Here is a 21,258-nt window from a genome sequence, read left to right on the forward strand (position 1 = left end):
TCCTCGCGTTCATTTCTCCTTTCACAGCACTTTTTTTTTCCAGCCTCCGTTACATCCCCTCGCCTTTTAATGTCTCCCTTTCAGCCTTTTTTACTTATTTGTTTTACCTTCGTCCTCTTTCTTTCTCCCCTCACCGAGTCTTCCTTTTAATCCCCGTGTCTGCTCGGTAAACCCCTCTTTACCCCTCGTCCTCCTCTTATTCCTCTTTACCCTCGTCCCTCGGCTTCTCCTTCGTATTTCCATATCCCCGAGCTGATTCCCCTGTCCCCCTCACTTACAGCCTGTTGTATTCCCTGTCTCTCTTCTCATCCGTTTATCACTGGCCCTTGTTCTGTTAATCCCCGAGGGTTTTGTTTATTTGTGTTGGAGCTGCTTTTACAGCTTGCGACTGACCCCACCTATTTTCTCACCAGTCATTTGAACAGCAGGGCTGCTTTGCAGCTACTCCACCAATTAACATACCATTAGCATAATATTTGCATGTGTGCATTAGGGTGTTGATGGGAAGAGAAAATAACAGTTTTACAGGGTTTTTTTTCATGCCACAAAAAAATATACATATTTCACGGACTGACGTTAAAGCACCCACGGGCTTCTTTATCTCGCTTTGATTCTGCTGCTGCGCGGTGAAAAATCATCCTGTTTTCAAGTTTACTGTGAAAAGTTCTGCTGCTCTCGTGTGATTGGCCCACCTACACGTTAGCATCTGATGGTGATGAGTTCAGTCATTTCTACTTGTCTAATTTGTTATGTCACCATTATGGTTCGATCAACCTGTTACATAAACGTCCATGTTTTTTTTACCTTTTTAGAGTAAAAGATAACAAACAAGAAAAACTTGGTGAAGGTCGGCTGTTTCCTGCGTATGAAATATAAATGAAGACTTGTATATGTTTTGTAAATATTTGCAGGAGGACGACAGGGACACACGAGGTCAAAGGTGAAGGGTAGAGGCTAAAGAGGAGGGTATAACGGTGCCCATTCAAAGTCTTATGAATGAAAGAAGAAAGGAGCACAAATCTCTGAGAAAGACACGCAGACGAACACTCTGCACAGATGCATGAATGGAAATAAACAAATGTCGATGGAGACGCACCGACGGGGATACAGAGGGCTGAAAGTAGGCCAGCTGCCGGCGGATTGAGCCGGCGAGCGTTTCATGTGAGAGCTGCGGCTGAAGCGGAAGGGCGACGTGTCAGGGGCGGCAAGCCAGTTTTCCCGGCCTCGACTGGGGATCAGCCCCCCGGGCCTCGCTGTTCCCCTGCGTGCCACGCCTGTCTCTCACACGCCGCCGCTCTCAGATCTGTCACATTAGGCCCGTCGCTCAAACACCGGCGACGCTTTGTTTTTGTTTGCCTCGTGTCACGCCGATTACTCCGCTCGTTGGAGGACCCGACTGAGGGAAGCGGATGAAGTTGCGCTCAGGTCACGCCGGCCATTTACCGCTAATGTCCGCTTGGTCACTGGCCATGTTTTCCAATCAACACCCCCACCGCCATCTCACCCCCGTTTGTCTCAAGGCTCGTCTCGCATTGACTCACCCCCCTCCCTCCCCAAGAAAGAACAGATGCCAGACACAAGTGATTGAACGTAATTTGTCATGTTTGCATGCAAAGACACAAGGACCGAGCGGGGCTGTCATGTGATGATGCGATATGTTCTACATGTGAAATGTCACACATTAATCCGCGTGCAAAGCTCCTCACACTTAAATCACGGAGAATAAAGTGACTGGGTGGCCATGTGCCAAAATGATTTTTTTTCTTTTAAAAATATATTGAATATACCATATGCCTGCACGTCTATATTTTATTTTACATCTCTGCACCATGTGACTTCGTTTTTATGGTTTGAGTGCAAACGCTTTCTGATAAGGGATTATTTTATGGACTCTTAATGCATCAGCCACCTGATATTAATGGCCAGACGCACAGCCTCTTCTCTTATTTCACTTTTCTCCCCCCTCTCCTATTTTTTCCCTTTTTTCTTTTACAAAATGAGACATGACTGATGAAATATTTGGGGGAAAATGGCAGCTTAAGTACTTGCTGAAATCATTTTTATGATGCTTTCATTTTGGGGGGGTAAATGATGCTGCAGTTTGTGTAGACATTAGTATGTTAGACTGAGGATTAGCTGCTCTGCCAGGATCAAAGATGAAAGAAGAAGGAGGAAAAAAACAGACAACTAGACCCGCAATCGTGTAATGATCTGGGTTGTAGTGTAGAATTAATATATAATTGCATTTTTAAAAATTGTGTTCGCCTCTAGAATCAATGAGATAACAGTGCATTTTCAAAATAAAGGACCTAGTTTTTACCCTTCTTTTCTCATTTTTTAAAATAAAATAATAAACTATATTTAAACAGGTTCATTTTAGATTGAACGTATAGCAACCACGGCGATAATTATTAGCAATTTAGCAGTGTGCTGCTATCCTCCCCAGCTTTATCGATAAAAAATAATAAGTAATAAAACAACATTAATACAATCAAATTCAATTCTAGGCTCACACTGCATGATTTCAAAAGCAATGCCCGCCTTACCCTTTATGCGTGTGTGTGTGTGCAGTCCTACCTCCTGCATCGTGCAGTATAAATGGAGTTATATATAATATCTAGAAGGCCTGTTGGCCCTGGCTGCTGTGCTGCACTCAGCTCTCTAGCTGCTCTTGTCTCTGTATAATCCTCCTCCTCATGAATACATTAACGCCGGAGCCTTAAACTCAGCTTAGCTGGGGGCTCAGCGTCACAGCACATCCTATTACCGACTTTAAATCATTAATGTGACATCGTTTTCACTCAATTTCCAAACACCCACGGTTCGAAGAAAAAAAAAGCTGTATATTTGAGCCGAGGCAGTGCAGGCAGAGGGCCGTGCTCACAGTCACGCCAGGTGCGCGTTCACGCATTCAAGTTTTGTTGTTTTATTTTTTCAAGCGATCCACGGGCTACTGGGCCTGCGCAAAAACTTTGAGGAAATTAAATCAGAAAAATAAGCAGGCATTCAAATGTAAAGATGTGCTCATTGTAATAGTTTCCCCTCTTTGGTCTGAGCTATTGTGCTGGAAATACCCGCTAGATATAAATGTGGTTTAAGCTGAGCAAACTCCTACAGTACACCTTAGGGTGTGTGTGTGTGTGTGATTTAATCTGAGTATAGCCACTGTTTGCTTCCTCCAGCATCTCACGTACTGCTGACAATAAAGAAAAAAAAAAGGGGGGGGGGGATCTGAATCCCCTCTCTGCTCCTCAACTATTCACACATAAACCTTTTCTCAGATTTTACCTCCAGGCCGCCTCTGAAAAATTCACAAAGCCCAGAAGGAAAAAAAAAGAAAGAAGTCGTCCTCTTAATGTAGGAGTTGTGGATCTTCCCCCATCCTGCCTCTTTATTGCATCAAAAGGGTCTCTGTGTGTGTGTAGTTATGGTAATTACCAAAGCACGTAAAATCATCTCCTTGGAGTGCATTTAACTGTTTTCACGCACAGCGCGTCGAGCCGGGCTGTGGAGGGGGTTTAACATATGGACACAGATGGGGGGGACAGTGCTTTAATGGGCGCCCTGAGTGGGGTTTTGTGTTTTTTAACCCTTCAGAAGTGGAGGCACGAACATCCCAAACCTTCTTAAGCGAGCATCAATTAAAGATTTCACTTTTAAAACTGGTGACAGCAGCACAGCCAGCACTCTGACAGGCCGGGGAGGCTTATATGGACACTGCGAATATAGGCTACTCTTCTTCTTTTTATGATTAGCACACACACACACACATTTCATCACTTACACCCCCCCTCCAGCCCGTCTCCCCGTGTTCCCTTGTTGTGCTTAATTAGGTTATCAGGTTGCTAGTGGGCCATGATTCTTCTCCACGCCTCCCAGCTGGCCCTCTGATTGGAGGGGCAAGAAGGTGGACTTGGCATAATTAACACGTTGTTATGGAGATGATTGAATCGTTTGGCGACACATGGGCTCACATTAAGCCACTTTAGAAAGAGGACTGAAGAAACGTCGACACTCCCAGCACTACTACTACTTTAAAAAGTTGTCTGTCTGCTCGTGTGTTTATGCTGTGGTGTGTTCACTGCACTATACCTTAAAAAAGAGGGGGGAGTGGTAGTGTACATTTGTATGTTGGTGTGGGGAACCGTAAAGCCGTGCGAATGCGTGGAGGAAAAGAAGTGACCAGGACCAGGACAAGTTTTTTTTACTGAACACATTGCTGTCTTTATTAGAGCCTTGTCTGGCAGTAATACTGAAAAAAAGTGAACTTAGAACAGATGGTGGTGGCAGCCCACGGCTTTTTTTCCCCTGTTTTTCTTTATTTCTTTGATATTTTTCTTCTTTTTTTGTGCGAGTGCTGTGACTCTTGCTTTTTCTGTGGCATGGATAACATCAATAAAAGAGACAGTAGGGAGAGGAAGAAAAAAAAAAGAAATATACAACTTATATTACACTGTGTTATGAACAAAATATAAATCTATAACTCTATGTTATATTTACATAATTATCTTTCTTGAATTTTCAAGTTGAGATGGTAAGATATTTTTTTTTTGTTTACTAGTAATAATTCTCACTTTGTTTTGAGCTCCACTCATGACTTTGATTGTCTTAAATAATATCATCATCATCATCATTTTCATTGTCTTGATATGGGGACGGACCTTGCCAGCAGGGATGACTGATCTCTTAATGCCCCACCCAAACACCCACCCTCCTGATACTGTTTTAAAAAATGGACTTATTCATTTAGTCCCCTCTTTCCAGCATGGGGTTCAACAAAGGTGTGATAACAGGGGTGACTATACAGCAAAATTAAGACCCAGAAGCTTGTTATGTGGCATGTAGGAAACATCTATAAGCGAGAATGTGACATGAAAACAGCACACCTGAAGAGCAGTCATGGCTCCTGTAGCATCGTGTGGAGCTCAAACAAAGCAAAGGGCTCCTGATGAAGATACTGCAGACCCACACGCGCACACAGTGGAACAGCCTTGGTGGATTGCAGTAAACACTGCTTTCTCATGATTAAAAAAAAGTCACTGCTACCACAAAAAACAAAAACAACAACAACAAAACAAAACAAAAAAATGTCTATATACAGGATTTTTTTCAAGAAACAAAAAGGACAGCATAGGATTTGTTTGGTTGTCATGATAATCTCTTCATTTGAAATGTGCCTGTATGTGTTGTATCTGCACATTTGGGATGTACTGATATATCGGTTGAATATATTATCAGCTAATATTGACCCTCGTTGACAGATATTGGCAAATAGGTTTTATTTGGATTAATTCTTTAAAAAATCCAATAAAAGACTCTAAAACTGGTCAGGTGGTATCTCTTTAAAACAATTTCATTGCTTCACTGGTAAAAAAAGAAAAAGAAAAAGGGGGGTGTATAAATACCCCCCACCCAAAAAAATGTATATATATATATAAAAATGGCCGATATATCGGCCTAATATCGTTATTGGCCGATATTCAATCCTGCTGATTTCGGGATATTAACAAATAAGACATCCTTTATTCTGAATGTTCAAAAAATGTGCGATGAAGATCTGAAAGACTTTCAAACAGGTCAGTATATTTTTGTACAAAAGAAAGACACTGAAAAAATATTGGTATTGGCTGTCAGCTACATTATAAACATCAGTGTTGGTATTGGCCCAGAATTTCATCGGTGCATCCCCCAGTGCGCACGCGTGTGTGTGTGTGTGTGTGTGTGTGTGTGTGCGCGTGTGTGTGTGTATCCATGCCAAAGATGTTCCACTGTGTCGCCGTGAGGCAGCCAAACTAGTAAACGGGGACGGGTCTCTGTTCACAGAAAAAGTGACAAACCAAAAACATGTAAAAATTTAAAAAAAAAGAAGAAGAAGAGGAAATTCACATTATACATTATGATAATCATTACAAATAAAATTATAATAACAATATAAAATCATGTTCTTCTTCTCTGACTGCACAGAGTCTGAGTGCTTCTTAGAAATGGGTTCGGACATGATAAAAAGGGTTACGTCTTCAGTTCGGACGAAGGCTGGCGTCCATGTCTTTCAGTCCAGCTCACCCGCCCGCAGAGGATTAATAGGAGGGGATCAAAAATAAAATAACATAAAATAAAATTGCAAAACAAAGCAAGGTAAAATGACAACTTTTTGTTTAGATCTAAATACCTACCAGCTAAATAGAATAATGCTTCATTGACTGTTTCATATGGTCATAAAAACCCAATAAAGAGGAGAAAAATAAATTATACTGTACATAACTTACTAAACTTAGGAAACGTTGACCATCCTTATAATTATTGTTAATAATATTATTAGACTAGAGGCAGTTTGAAGAAAAATAATAATAAAATACAGTATTCAAATACAAACAGAAACACTGACTGGCTGACTTCACCTCAGCTCCGCCCACTGCAATACAGCAGGACAACGTTGATTGGAGGGTGGGGGGTTAGGAAAACACTGGACAGAACACAGTGTGCGTGTGTGTGTTACAGGAAATAACAGCAGCAGCATTAGTTGCCTGTCTTTCTGCAGTATTATTAGCTTTCTTTTTGCGAGCGCGTGTGCAAACGTCCAATGGTGGAGCACACACACTGACACACACTCGCACTGTTGGGATGTTTCGATCGAAGTCGCACTGATGTGTGGGTTTTTTTTGCCCTGGACGAGATCGAGATAGAGGGATGGAGCGAGAAGGAAACCGGTGGATTGTCTCGCAACACAGTGCTTTTGTTTCTGCTCCGTGACGCCAGAGAGACTTCCCTTTGCTGCAACCCGCCCCTCCCCACACACCGAAAATCCACTCAAAGTGGGACAGTCCACTTTGTGCTGGTCAGTCCCGGCTGGACCGTCCCATTTGATTCCATGCGATGCAAGGAGGGGAGGGGGGGTAAGCGGGCGGTCACAAAAAAAACACAAAGGGGGAGAAAAATTGGGGGGGATTGCTGACAGCACACTGCGAGGTTGAAGAAAAGATATCTTTTTGTTAAAAATAAATGTCTCATGTCTTTCAGGTGCTTTACAACAAAAGGGGAAAAAAGAAAAGTCTCTTTTTTCTATTATTATTCAAACTTGTAGCACAAAAACAACAAATCACATTCACAAGCCACTTATTGGCACCGTGTACCTGAGTGAGAATATTATAGAACCAAAGAACAAAAAAAGCTGTTTTATTTTTAAAAATGTCTCTTGATAATAAACAGGTCCGCCATCTTAAAGTGTCATGTTAGCCTTTGACAGGTCCTCTGTTTTTCAGTTTTTCTTCAACAAACGGGACTAAAAGGTTGCTTTCTGAGAGCCATGTTGCTTTCTCTTCACTCGTGGCATTACACTCTAACACCTGCAGTACTATGTGGGTATTCCTCAGCGAGCTTCAGAACTGCCTTGGTCGTCTCTTCCTCCAGTCAGTGTGTAACAGTCAGTGTGAGTGACAGGTCCTGTGCTTCGGTTGATTGATCAAAAGATGCTGGTATCAGGACTCCGGGGGGAGAGGAAGGGGAGGGGAGTGGATCTGGCTCTATTAGAAGAGTCCATGTTAGTCGGGGGGGGGCGGTGAAACTGGTTCCAAAGCGATTGGCAAAAGCGAAAGGTTTCTTCCTGATTGGTGGGGATTTTGTGAGATTAACCAGCGGTGATTGGCTTACAAAAAAACAAAACAAAACACAAAAAGCAGGCGGTGCTGATGCCGTCCTATTGGGTGATATGGTTCTCGTTATCGCTGGCGTAGTCGCCATCTTCGTCCTCGTAGTCAAAGTCGTCGTACACGTCGCCATTGCTGTCGTCTAGCCTGAGCTCCTCCTCCTTGATTCGCGGCTCCTCCCCCTTGAGGCCAGGCATGCTGGGGTTCTGGTGGTGGTTGGCGTTGGGCTCGGGGCTGCTGGACATGCTCGAGTGCTCTGAGGGCATCTGGGGTGAGGGCATCCCCGCCATGGATAGGGCACCTGGGTAAACGACGCCTGCAGAGGACAACGGCAGCTGACCCTGCTGCCTGCACGCACAGAGGAAGAAGGCTGTCAGCACATTAAATGCAGCGCTCGCAACACTTTTGAAATCACATAAATGTTGAGATCCCTCCCTGAATGGTGACTCTCTCTCTTTGAGCCATTAAGAAAATTATTACACATATGGGGAAAAACTAAATCCCTTTCATATCTATGTGGTAAATATAAACCTACAGCCTGTGTGCTGTTAGCTTAGCTCCTCATTAAAACTGGAATTGAGAGAAAACTGACAGTTTGACGTCTTCAGTCTTTTCTCAAGCACCAACAGTGATTCTTAAAGCATCACGTCTGAAACCTCTGACATTTACAGTCAGCGTGTTTATAACCTGAGTGCGTGTTCTCAGCTAAACACTCAGAAACAGCTCTTACTCTCTAAACACAATATTGCACTTGATGTGGATGAAACCTCATGGCCTGACCCACACAGAACACATGATTTATCCTGATGTGTTTTTTAGAACAAATGCTTCTTTTTTTCAGAAAAGAAAAAAGAATTAAACTGCATTCAATCTGTAATGTTTGGATTCTACATCCATACTTTACACATCTGGATACCCATGTGCATGTGTGGTCACTTAAGTATATGGCCAAACTTTAATGCAAATGGCTTCACCATGTACGCACAACAGAAAAAAGCCACATTTGTAATTTGTACTCTCTGCTAATAATATTGTTATTAGCAGAGAGGTATGTTTATTCAAATGATGCTTTATGTTTCATGCAGGAAGACAAAACTGATTTATTTCTCTCATAAGATTTTTGGAACAATGGTTTGATTCATCGAGAGAGTTGTTGTAGTTTTTTGTTGTTGTTTTTTCAACAGCCTTTAGTTTCAAAATACAGGATATAAGCATATAAAATTAATAATATTAATACAACTGTAAAGGGACAAACAAAATCTTCCTATGGGCAACCATAAGGTTCAATTCTAAGTGGATAAAACCATATAAAGCATATAAAACTGTAGCTGTTGCTTCTCTTGAGTCATGATTTAGGAAAATAAAAAAATCAAATCAAAGGTAATATCCAAAAAACCATCCAAACAAAACTGTGCATTGTGCTTATTATCTCATGACACTCACTGTGACCCCTTGTGAGAAAAGTAAGCCTGCATCCTGTAGTTTAATTTCTGATATTATTATTATTATTTAAAGGACTGTATTTAAAAACACTGAAAATAGGAAATTTAAATCACACTAAAGGAGAACACCACCTGCTTCTGTTTATAACTAATTCAGCATCTTGTTGTCACGCCTGTTCCGACACAAAATTCAATTTGTTAAGGTGAGGGGCGGGCCTCGCTGCAGGTAGGCCGCAAACAACAAAAGGAAATTATGCAATTATGCGCTGACTTGCTTTCTCCAAATTTCTGCTGCGATCTTTTTTTTTCTTAGTAATTCATTAAAAACTGAAAGATTGATTGATTTTTTTAGGCATTTGATGTGACAGGAAAACAAAGAAAAAGAAACAGTAACTCATTTAAAATATGAAGTACAAAGTCAAACACATGCCCAAACAAAGTAATTGTTAATCCCTGTTTTCTTACTGGAAAAAAACCAACAAACAAACAAAGAAAGCCAACCCACTCACCCCACACTGAAGTACTGTCTCATTTCCTGCCTGCGGGACCTCATGATGGCCTTGTACTCGCCGATGCGCAGCTTCTTGCCGTCCACCAGGCAGGTGCGTTTGGGCCGTGGCTTGTACTTGTAGTCGGGGTATTTTTCCAGGTGCTGCTTGCTGAGCCGAGCCTGCTCCTCGTAGTACGGCTGCTTCTCCAGGTTGGTCATGGCTTTCCAGCGTGAGCCTGCACACACAGAGCATGTATTGTTAGGGATGGCTGCGTGTCTTTGGAAAAAATAAAATAAAAAAAGGCAGATGGGGGGTTTCCAAAGAGAGCTTTTGTCTAAGGGAGGAAACGTGTAAAACTGTGAAATGTGATCATAGAGCAAGACGACGAATAACAGCACAGAGATGAACGATAATGAAAAGCTGGCATCGATGTCGCTGCACTGTGAGCGCCGCTGAGATAATGTTGGACGTTTCACCCGGAAAGAGAACGCATAGAGCGCTAAAGGAGGTTAATGAGGGGAGCAGCGGGGACGACAGGTACTCATCTCAGCTAATGAGGACTTCACTTAACCTGCTGTCATCTCTCAGCTCAGTTTCTGCTTGCAGCATCAGCGCCCTGCATGTGTGTGTGGGTGTAATCTTGAGTATGTCTTCCCCCTGTGTGTTTCATATCTGGTCTGAATTTGCACTTGACTACTGTATGTTTAATGGTTAAAAGCTGTCAGCGCTCGGCTGTTCGCTCTCTCGGTCTTTCTCTCTCTGTTTTCTGCGATCTGTTAGCAATCGAGAGAGAGGGAGGGAGGGAGAGGGAGAGAGAGGAGGCTTATTAAAACCAGATTTCCCTGTGTTATAAAACGCTTAGGAGCTCTTTAAAATGTCAGGGCCGATCCCGGCGGTCTGGGGGAAATGTCAGGCGGCCTCGCGCTGCTTGTTTAATGCATAATGAATTATATCATCATTTGTCGAAGCTGTGCTCTCCCTAACCGTTCATTAACAGCACTTACACAATGCCACTGCTTGTAAGGAAATCACAATTAGTGTATGTGTGCGAGTGTGTGTTTAAGAAAGTGGAAAATACAACTCACACCGGTCTTCCTTTCTCTAGGGTTATTCACATGAGAGGGTGGAGCAAAGCCACTTTCACTTTCACTTTCACACCGTGCGAGTGTAGGTGTGTGATTTTTACCAAGGATCTTGCTGATGTTGGAGTTGTGCATGTCGGGGAAGGCCTGGAGGATCTTTCGCCTCTCGTCCTTGGCCCAGACCATGAAAGCGTTCATCGGCCTTTTGATGTGCGGCTCGCTGCTGCTACGACCCCGAGACTCTCGGAATATCCTGGAGTCTGACACGCTGGGAGAGCCTGGGGAAGGGAACCAGGGTGTCAAACGTATACAGAAATACAGAAAAGTTTTGTTCATTAGACGAGCTAAAATGCTGGGAATTTTTTTCATGGGCGAGAAAAATCTGTTGCTCATTAAGCTAAATAAATATCATAAAAATCATTTTTCTCATATTATAAAAAAGTCTGACTGACTCACTGATCACACGTTTGGGAGGACAGCGACTACACAGAGTTTTACTCTGTATGCTCAAGTTCATAGAAAGGTAACGGTTATTTTCTCTTTTATTCAGGAAAAACAAAAAACAAAAAGCTTAATTATGAAAATTATTGATATCATTAAAAGTCTTTCAAATCTTCATTACTCTGTCGTGGAACAATCAGTGAGCGAAATATCGTGGTGAAACAGATAAACAGCAAATTGGTAAACATGACCTCATTTGCAGGCAGGCTGATATCAGTTAATATAAATATTTGGCAGATATACGGTACCAGCCCTGGAAGACTTTCATCTTCTTGTCATCGTTCATCAACACTCACAGCCTTTTTCTCAGTTTAGTGACTCCATGCATAAACTGTGTGTCTGTGTGTGTGTCTGTTTCCCTACCGTCAGAGTCTCCACTCATGGTGAAGTCCAGCATGGCGTGGCTGAACTTGTTCTCGGCCTGCTGCTTCAGCTGTTGACTCAGACTCTCCAAGGCAGCTTTGTCCTAAACAACACAAACAGTTCACAGTTGCAGTCGGTCAGTGACTGAGTCAGGGAATATGTGAATGAATGAAACCACAAACCTGCAGTGATGCCGAACAATTTCCTTTTGCACCCACAACAAGTCATTCTTGTGACTGACTCTCTGTCTCTGATTTCATAACTATGAAAAGCAACGACTGTCTAATGTTTAAATGTGTCACAGTTTCAGTGACCGGAGAAGCCGACTCTCTGTCGAGAGATGAGAAATTCAGGAATATTCCTCATACTCGCCTTTGATCTGAAACAAATCTGTTTATTTATCGTTTTTCTATCAATACAGAGGCTGCAGACAAATGACGGTTGTAATTTAAGTAGAAAGGCAGTTTGTGTTTTGGTTCATTTCAGTGTCAGTTTGTGGAAGCATCAAATTGTTTGAGTGCGTTATGCCCGCATGTTTGAACACACATCTGTGTGTATTGTTTGCATGTGCAAGAATGTTGATTACATTTACTCCTATCTGGATGTTTGCCGCTTTGTGTGTACACTGCATATTCTGTGTGTACAATGGATTGTGTGAGTGGGCTTGTGTGTGTGTGACAACTCCTGGCAGCCACCTGCGAGAGTGGAGTGCTGCGGCTTGCCTCTCTCTTGCAGAGGCCCCCAAGGGTCGACGCATTAGAGAGAGAGAGAACGAGAGAGTGCAGCACAGACGAGAGCGAGGCCACGCCGCACGGCCCCCTGGGTATTTATTACAACCAATAAAAGGCTGATTTACTGAGCATTTACATGCTTAATGCAAGCAGCCGGCACACTCTGCGCTAGAACTTGACTGCAGACGAGCACACACGCTCGCACACACGTACACAGAAGCGCACCAGCACGAGCGTTTTACAGTTTAATTATACGATTAGGAGCGCTACCCAAAACACTGTCGTCTTCTAAAACAACCTTCCAAAAAGTGTCCCTCTCCATTTACATGTGACCCTGGCGAGCTGGCTGGCTAGATGGAGGGAGGGCAGAATGATAATGAAATGCATTTTCTCTGTTTTTAGTCCAATAGAGTTTAATTGTTAGCGATAATTTCCTCCCCAGATTGGAATAAATACTGCTAAAAAGACAGGAAGGGAAGCGGGAGAATAAAAGCCAGAGAGGCGCGCAGCGAAACATGTTTTCACAAGCCTTTTAAAAAGTATTTTATTTGGAATTTTGTATGTTTTTATAAATGCTCAATAACCTGCCAATGGGTTGGAATTATCCAGCCATTCTGCATGCAAATCAGAAGTATTTAAAGAACCTTCCTCATTTCGCACAAATGAAAGCCTCATTCAAACTTTCTTCCACAAAAAAAGATAAGAGCACAAAGTGTGCTTCTTACTTTTAGATCATAAGATTAAATGTGCTGTTTCGAATGGTTTTATGCCGTGTGTGTGTGTGTGTGTCTGTGTGTGTGTCTGTGTGTGTGTCTGTGTGTGTGAGGCAGAGATGGAGATGAACAGGGAGACCGAGTGGATGACAGCCTAGTCTGACATTAAACCCCAGTATAGTACATGAGAAACGTGGATTGAATGGCTGACACTGGAGCCAAGACACAAAGTAGCGACAAAACTAATCCTGTGTGTGTGTCATGGATGACACTGTTGTATGTGAACGGCGGGAGCTCGCCTGTTTCATACAAAGCCAAAGGGAACAGGAGTCAAGGTGAGCGTGTGAGGATGCAAACGAGTTATAACTTACAAAAAAATATTCCCAGTGCCGAAACTAAAAATGTTTTATAGTAACAGGATTGCATGTCAAAAAAAAGAAATGTAAAAAAGAAATAAGAATTTCTTTCAACAATTCTCCCGTTATTATTAATAAGTAATTATTATATAATTCCACAGTACAACTGATATAAAAAACTTATAATAACAGGAACTTGAACTGATCTAACGAGACATGAGAAATGTCAGTGTTTAAGCACCTAAATGTCTCCACGTAAGGAACAAACCGTAAAATACGTTCCCTTACTCACTGGTATAATTATCATATTTCCAGTTCTCACTGGTTATAGTCATGTGTAATGCAGTATGTTACTATCTGTGTACAATGCAGAGATCAGTGTGGGTTAGACACTTTGAAATGTGTCACATCAAAGTAAAAAAAACAAAAAGGAGAAAGAAAGAGAGGGATAGAGCTGTTGAATGTCAGCAGTGCAGATGCTTCCAGCACGCTGTTACCCTGCATGTATGCACCCGAGTGTGTGTTTGTGCGTGTGTGTGCACCAGCTGACTCCCAATGTGTTTAACAAATAACCACAATTTGGCCACGCTGCCGAGGAGCCGGCGCCGTCATTTCACATTACCGTCTCCTTGACGCTCTGCTCTGCCACACACACACACACACACACTCACACACAGCCCTGCAGTGCGCCTTACAGACACACTCATTACCTCTGAGATGCCTCTGGTTTTACCTTATCTGGCCCTGTTTAGCTTCAACACATTTCAGCGAGAGCATTGTACACCGATTTACCTCCTACATAGTGCAGCGAGGATGGCATATGGCAAGACAAATTATTACACGCTGACAATGAGACGGTACAGCTTGTGATGACTTTGGAGAGTCGGGTGGATTTACAGTATGTGTTCAGTCCCAACAATTCAGATTTTTAATTTTTTTCCTGGTTTAAAAATGTGTATTTATTTGTGAGAATCCACATACACTTTTAACTTAACTGAACACTTTGCCATAGAAATGAGGTCACAACTTTGATTTAGTGTGACCCAAAAAAAAAAAAAAAAAACATTAACAAAATGAAGAAGTAAAATAAACCTTTGATCAGCTGCCCATCATGTTCTGTCATGTAGATGCAATTTTAAGTGCTTTACCTTGTCTGAGCGGCCGTTGTTGAGGCTGAGGTTGCTGACGGCTGCCACCTTGGCATCCAGCACCTGCTGCTCTCTCTTCAGCTGCTCCTTCATCTGCCGAGCCTCGGCGAAGGCCTTGGTCACCGCCTCGTGGTCGTTCAGGTAGGCTGTCGAAGACAGCGACGACAACAAGTCTGCTGAGGCGCAAAGACGGCAAGAGACGGAGACACACGCACACAAACACACACGCAGAGGACAATCAATTAATGTGGATAATCATTAGTGAGTGAATATGTAGGTGGGACTCATGTTGAGCATCTTCATCTCCTTTATTTCCTTTACAAGAAAAACACTGAATAGCATTTTGCTTTAACAGTTGAGCTCGGACGGGAAAATTAATATGTCTTGAGCGTGTGCTTGTTTATTTTTAGGAACCTGGCAGGAGGTTTTTCATGCAGAATAAATCTTCTTCTGAACCGTGAGGTAAAGACATTAACATACACTTGATGAGGGGACTTTGCCAGAGCATCTGTGTATGCCTCTCTCTGTGTGTAGACTCGCACACTCACACAAACTGACCATTTGACTGTTGAGCTGTGGATGTGAGTCAGAGAGCGCCCCTAGGTAGCCTTGTTGCAAGCTGCCCACCACCTCCCACCTGCCATCAGCCTTAAATACACACACACAGCCACTCTAAACCACTCAATATCCTTTAAACGACATTAAAACTCACTTTCGCACATCTGACGGCTGTGACTCTTTTCATCTGAGCCCTCACAGTCCTGCTTTGAAGAGAGGTGGCCACACTCTTATTACAGCTAAAAAGTCCTGCTAATTTTCCCAGTTGTGAACATCTGCTCCGCAAAGATCAGATCTCCCCACTCCTTCTCACTGCCTATTACTCGTATTATTTCTGCAGCTTAGCTTCTGATGAGGCATCTGCTCTGTGTGCACTGCTATCGCCTCTCCCTATCAGTCGGGTAGGTTCTTAACAAAGAGCCCCGGCTGGCTTATGAGGCCTTTATCTGCGCTAATCCGCACCGCTAATGCCATCTCAGGCCAGATTACCAGCTTCAGATTGGTAATGACAGAGCTGTGAACTCTTACAGAAGTCATAACCGGAAAATCTGGATGTGGAAAAAATAAAAAAAAGAGAGAAAAGAAAAGAGAAAAAAAGGGTAAGGGGCAGCAGGGTTGGGAGGGGATGGAAGAGGAAAAAGACAGAGGGTGATGGAACTGGGTGGCGGTCAATTTTAATCTGGAGTCAAAAATGGGTTTTTTTTCGTGCCTACAATCGTGTTCGTCGCCTAAACTGACTGCAATGCCAGACATCCAGACAAGTAGATGTGACCCAGATAGAGGGGTGGGGTTGGAGGGGGGTCTTGCTCCCTCGGTCAACTTTTTTCTGAAATCTCTACAGACAAGTGTGATACATTTTAGACCCCACACACACACACACACACACACACACACACACACACACACACACACACACACACACAAAACAAAACAAACAAAAAACAAAGGGGGAGCTGCAGCGCTTTATGACAGCGACAGAGACGAATGTGTGATCGTGGTAGAAGTTACAGGAGCTGACAGCACTTCAGTTCAGTTTGAAATGAGGAGATGGACAGACAGACGAAGAGGCGGAAAGAAGACACATGCCTCAAGCTTGATAGGTGTCAGAATTTGAAAGGAAGCAGGACAGTAGGGCGGATATGAGCAACAGACAAATCCAAACTCACGCATATTGAAGCCTAAAAAAAAAAGGCGACTTTCTCCAAACTTTTTCGTGTTGAACTGTATTTGATTATTAGCTCCAACATGTAAAAAGTACTTTTGTTTAATTTTTAGCTGTTTGTGCTCGAGATTGTTCTGATTCATTTTTGTTCAGGATGCAGCAAAATAACACGGAACAAGCTTTCAGATAGTGATGTAAAAATAAAAACAGCATATCCCACAGGAATATGGTGGAGCAGAGAAAGAAAAAAAGCTCATTTTATGATTTCTATAGTCTTAAAGAGTTGACCTGAGAGCAGATGACTGAATTCAAATAACCTGAAAAAGGCAGACATAATCTGCACCATCCTGACAAACAACTCGCTTCCACATCAAAACAACCACCTCTCGACTCCATCCCAATTGGTCTGCTCCTTCCATCCCCGATAAACTACGTAACAGGAATCCCAATGCGGCTGTGAGTTGTAATAGCAAATGCTCCGGCGACCGGCTAAACTCAGTGGCAACAGATGGGACCATGAGCTGCAACATAACTGGGATCTGACACACTCGTCCCCACGCTCAAATAATTCAACAGGGATCACACACAAACTTTAAACACTGTAATCCATTTTTCTGAACAAAAAACATCTGGGACTGAAAATCCACTAATCTGATATTAAATCCGCCGATTTGTTGAAAAACAGTGAGATTAGCCGGGAAGTCGGAAAAACTGCCTATTGCACAGGAGGAGGAGGTGGTGGTGCTGGGATTGTGTTTCTGTGCGAGTGTGTGTAAGAGCCTTTGTGTGCATCTGAGTGAATGTTTGAGTGCGTGTGCTGTCATTGTGTCATTAATGCTGGGTGTTTGCGCTGTCCCGGCTCATGTAAGAGGCTTGTCTAATCTCATTGGTGATACCTCCTGTCTGTCATGCACTCCTCTCTTTATTATTCCCCCGCTTAGTTGCATGGAGGGGAAAAAAGTGCTAATCCTCATCTCTCTCTCTCTTCCCCCCCCCCTTACCTCCTTTCCCTCACTCCTCTGTCTCTTTCAGTCACTAATAAACACATAACAATGAAGCAGCCCCGCGGGCAAATAGCGACATGGAAGAACAGCACAAACACACTAATTATAGCCTGTTACATATGTGTAATATTTGAACTATCAGTGGTGCGTGAAAAATGGATTAAGAGTACAAAATAGTGATTCATTTATGTCATATTTTGTACGTGTGCATATGGCCGGGTCTGATTATGGTACTGGCACTCGCAACAATGGCACCACTGCGAGAAGAACGCTATTCTTGTCATCAGAGCTATAACTGTTTTTCTAAAAGAAGTTTATTGTCGTTGTGGGAACAACTTCCAAGCACCTTTCACAGGAGAGCATTGAAATATATAAGTGCTTATGGAACTGTGGTAAACATCCACTGACAGCTTATTGGCAGGAAAAGAATTCATTGTTTAGATCAGGGACACCAAAACATGGCTATAAGTTACATTTCCTATACTTTAAATGGCTTTGCTACAAATTACATCGAAGGCTTATCAAGCCAACGGTATATTCTGGGGCATTCACTAACATCACTGAACGAGGCTCTGCTGGTTATTTTGAGGTTTCTTCCTGTAAACTACGGATGGATGGACTGAATGGATTTGCCATCAGAGCTCCCAAACTGTGCAGCAGTCCCTCTGAATCACCACTCTGGTGAATCTCATAATACATTCTTTATTCAGAAAAGATTTTTTTTAATGAAAGTTGGACATTGTGACACTTTTTTCTTATCACGTTTTCTGGTGATTTGTTTGTTTATTTTATGATCCTGGGATGTTTTTATCACTTGTGGGTTTCTTTTGTTCTTTTTTGGAGTCTTCCTGCAAAGCACTATGTAATTTTGTTAAATACAAATTTGATGAGTTAATGTTTATTTTTGGTCCATCAACCTATGAACAAGTATGTGGTTTAAATAATAAACATGCACAACCAAACTACTTTGTTCTAAACACTGAATACCCAACTTTTGGCCAGATAAAATGGCTTAGCTGGTCTGTGTAATCCTGTGTAAGCATACCTGTAGTGAGTTCAGCACCTGTCCCAATCAATGTGGAAACTGGAGTACCAGTTGCCCCTCAGTCCAAGAAAACAGATATTTTGGTATAGGTTTAACTATTTTACATCTATGTAGGTGTCTAGCTTTGCAGGAGTATGACATCAGCACAGTGCAAACTGCTGTGATTGTTTTTTGTGTGTGTGTGCTGTGAATGTGTGAGCATTTAAATCCACTTACCAATTGAGCTGACTCTGGTCGGTGGTCCTCCAATGCTGGAGGGGGCAACGCTGTGCTTCATGGAAGTGGGGTCCAGCTTGTTCGCAGCAGCAGCAGCCGGCACCTGTGGGGAAGTTGGGGGGGAGTTGGGTGACTTGCTCTCGGATGCCTTAGGCTTGGCCGACAGGTTCAGTGGCTGTGCACCCTCACTGTCCTGCAAAAACCAAAACAGCACAGTTTCGCCTGCTGTGACCACCGAAGGAATTTGGAAGCGGGAGGCGCGGGGCCCACCCTCGCCCTCCCCTCACCGAGACCACTTTCAATGGAGGTGTGCTAATCAAACGGGAGCCCATGCACAGCAATCTGAGGCAAGCCCGGGCGGGATGAATCACAAGGTGCATGCCACTGCCCCTTTCCAAACAGCTCGTAATAAGCGAAAAGATAAACATAAAAATAACGGCACATACAAAAATAAATATTTGCATATTTTGGTGCGAACCACTGACATTCACATGCAAAATAACCGACTTCCTGTCACAGCAAACTCGACCTTCAAACAAGGCAGTTCATGCACGTGCACACTCCACATGCAGGCTCCGGCAAACATGCACTATGGTACTTCACATGCTAAAAACAACCAAACACACGAGGACGAGAAACACCTTGAACTCATTCGTAAAACTACAGTCTTTCACAGAGAAAAACACCTCCCTCAGAGAGTCTTTAGAGGTGTGAGAGTCTTAAGACACTGAACAGAGGGCTGTCTGTCACTTCAATGTGCACTTGGTCCATTAGAAACGGGGGACCTTCATGGTCGGGAACGTACGTGTGTGTGGGGAAAAGCAGAGAAGCCCTTTCTGCCTCACCCAAAAACGCACCCATAGCACCTAACAAACGATCAATACGATTCTTAAAGCAGCTGGTTTTTGAGGTCCATTTTGTTAACAATATTTATCAGAGATAAACAGAATCCCTCACTTCCTATTACTCGTACTGCACAAACCTGGGCTGCAATTAAACCAGAGGAGCAGAAGGGGGCGCTCGTAAGATAGCCTTCAATTAATAGGAGTTAATGGAGCTAAAATAATTTTTCTCAATCTGATTTTTATTTTTAGACCAAAGCCTCAAATTTTATTTCGCTATTTTAACTTTTTAGAAAATATGTCCGAGCTGAAATAGAATAACTTTATCTTCCTTAAAGGGAAACTTGGTTGTCCCATAAAAATGATAGCATTTTGCTAATGTGTGTTGATGGGTCATTAAGGTTAATAACACAAAACATAAAAACTAAAACATGGTTAAAATGACAGAGAACGACATGCGTACAAGAAGCAGCTGTTGGGGGAGGTTGACTGTGATCGCTATCATGTGGCTGCTCGTAGCCGCTGCACATTTCGTGAGTGAAATCAAAATGGTGCATGCTGTTAAGTGGCTTGTGGTGTTGTGACATCCCAAAGATATTTGACTACAAATAAACCTGACAAAAATCTAAAAGTGATGATCACCTTCTATTGGAAACAGAGACCATTTTTGGAGGAAAAAAAAGTGTTTACTCCAAAAGATTTACATGCTTGACGTGTAACACAGTAAGGATCCATTTGTTCTGTACCATCTTCTGAGCGCCCCGCATGAAATCGGAAATCCAGACACTAAAAAACGTAAAGTATTCCTAAATTCTTTGATTCGATTAAATTCCCCTTCCATCTATCACTGTGTTGCTCGGCACACGGCAACATCCTCAACACAACAGACAGCGCTCCTTAAGTAAATCGCCATGTGGACCACCACTGTTATCATGTTAACTGTCATGGCAACATCACCCCTGCTGATGACCTAATCCAATCAGGAGGAACCTTAGAAGGTCACATGACAGGAAGGAAGAATTGGATCGCAGAGGGGCCAGATGTACACAAACCACTCTGTGTAATTAAAACTCCACAATTAAAAGCCAGACACAACATGAGAGGATGGACGGCTTAACGGGTCAGCCAGCTAAAGGCGCACAACAGAGTCAAAATGAGGCCTACAAATACAGTTTCCTTGGTTGTTTCACAACATTCATCTTGTGTATACTTTGGAAAACAGGATAAAAGAGAAATTTTGCCATTACAGGTGTAGCAAAATTTAAGCCTTACAGCAGAGAGAATAGAGACATTATTTGTCCTTATTTTCTGGTCATTAGTCTAATTGCTGCTTAGGCAAAGTAGAAACTGGCATACAGTGGAAAAGAGAAACTGTTGTGTGTATGTGTGTGGTATATTCACTCATTAAGGCCGACTTTCCCTGATTCCCACTCCTTGAGTCTTACTAAGCCTTATGAGCCCCTCACAACTCAATTAAGCCTTTCCAATTAAGCCCCCCTACATGTGTACGTGTTCATGCATGTGCGTGAGTGTGTGTGCACGCAATGAGGCCTAACCGGATTGTCCTTCATTAGGAGGGGTGGGGTGGGTTGGGGGTGGGGGCTTTCTAAATAGATGGAGGACCCCCCAAAGATGCCTTCAGTGAGACAATGGGCTGGAGAAGATGAGGAGAGAAAGGAGAAAACTGAGGAGGATCTTCTCAATCCTGACCCATATTATGGTGGGCTTTGGCTGGGAACGTGTTTGAATATTTATTACAAATAGATAATGCCTATGCCTCTTGTACAGTGGATTGGGGGAGTTTCCCTTCGCGCCAAGCCAAATCCTGTGGTGGGAAGGTGGCCAACCTGCATTATGCCAGTGTGGAGGAATTAGTTTAGACAGTGGAGCTGAGAGGCTTGGACAGACTTGTTTGTGTGTGTGTGTGTGTGTGTGTGTGTGTGTGTGTGTGTGTGTGTGTG

General features: G+C 42.9%; 1 protein-coding gene across 12 annotated transcripts in view; it reads right to left on the minus strand.

The window, feature by feature from the left end:
* Positions 1-2,420: 2,420 nt before the first annotated feature.
* sox5 (SRY-box transcription factor 5) overlaps positions 2,421-21,258 on the minus strand; it is a 279,804-nt gene continuing 260,966 nt past the window's right edge. For 4 of the 12 annotated variants that reach the window (XM_042217984.1, XM_042217983.1, XM_014329859.2 and 1 more), the window contains 6 exons: positions 18,456-18,648; positions 14,471-14,646; positions 11,523-11,625; positions 10,763-10,936; positions 9,595-9,811; positions 2,421-7,991 (listed from right to left, as the gene is read on the minus strand). In XM_042217984.1, the coding sequence (XP_042073918.1) occupies positions 7,694-7,991; positions 9,595-9,811; positions 10,763-10,936; positions 11,523-11,625; positions 14,471-14,646; positions 18,456-18,648 (1,161 nt within the window). In that variant the 3' untranslated portion in view covers positions 2,421-7,693. The remainder of the gene's footprint in view (positions 7,992-9,594; positions 9,812-10,762; positions 10,937-11,522; positions 11,626-14,470; positions 14,647-18,455; positions 18,649-21,258) is intronic. The other 8 variants (XM_042217989.1, XM_042217986.1, XM_014329872.2 and 5 more) reach the window with 8 other exon arrangements.

Source organism: Haplochromis burtoni, unplaced genomic scaffold, assembly GCF_018398535.1.
Source record: "Haplochromis burtoni strain Fernald_Lab_line unplaced genomic scaffold, NCSU_Asbu1 Contig_14, whole genome shotgun sequence".
NCBI classification, from domain to species: Eukaryota; Metazoa; Chordata; class Actinopteri; order Cichliformes; family Cichlidae; genus Haplochromis; species Haplochromis burtoni.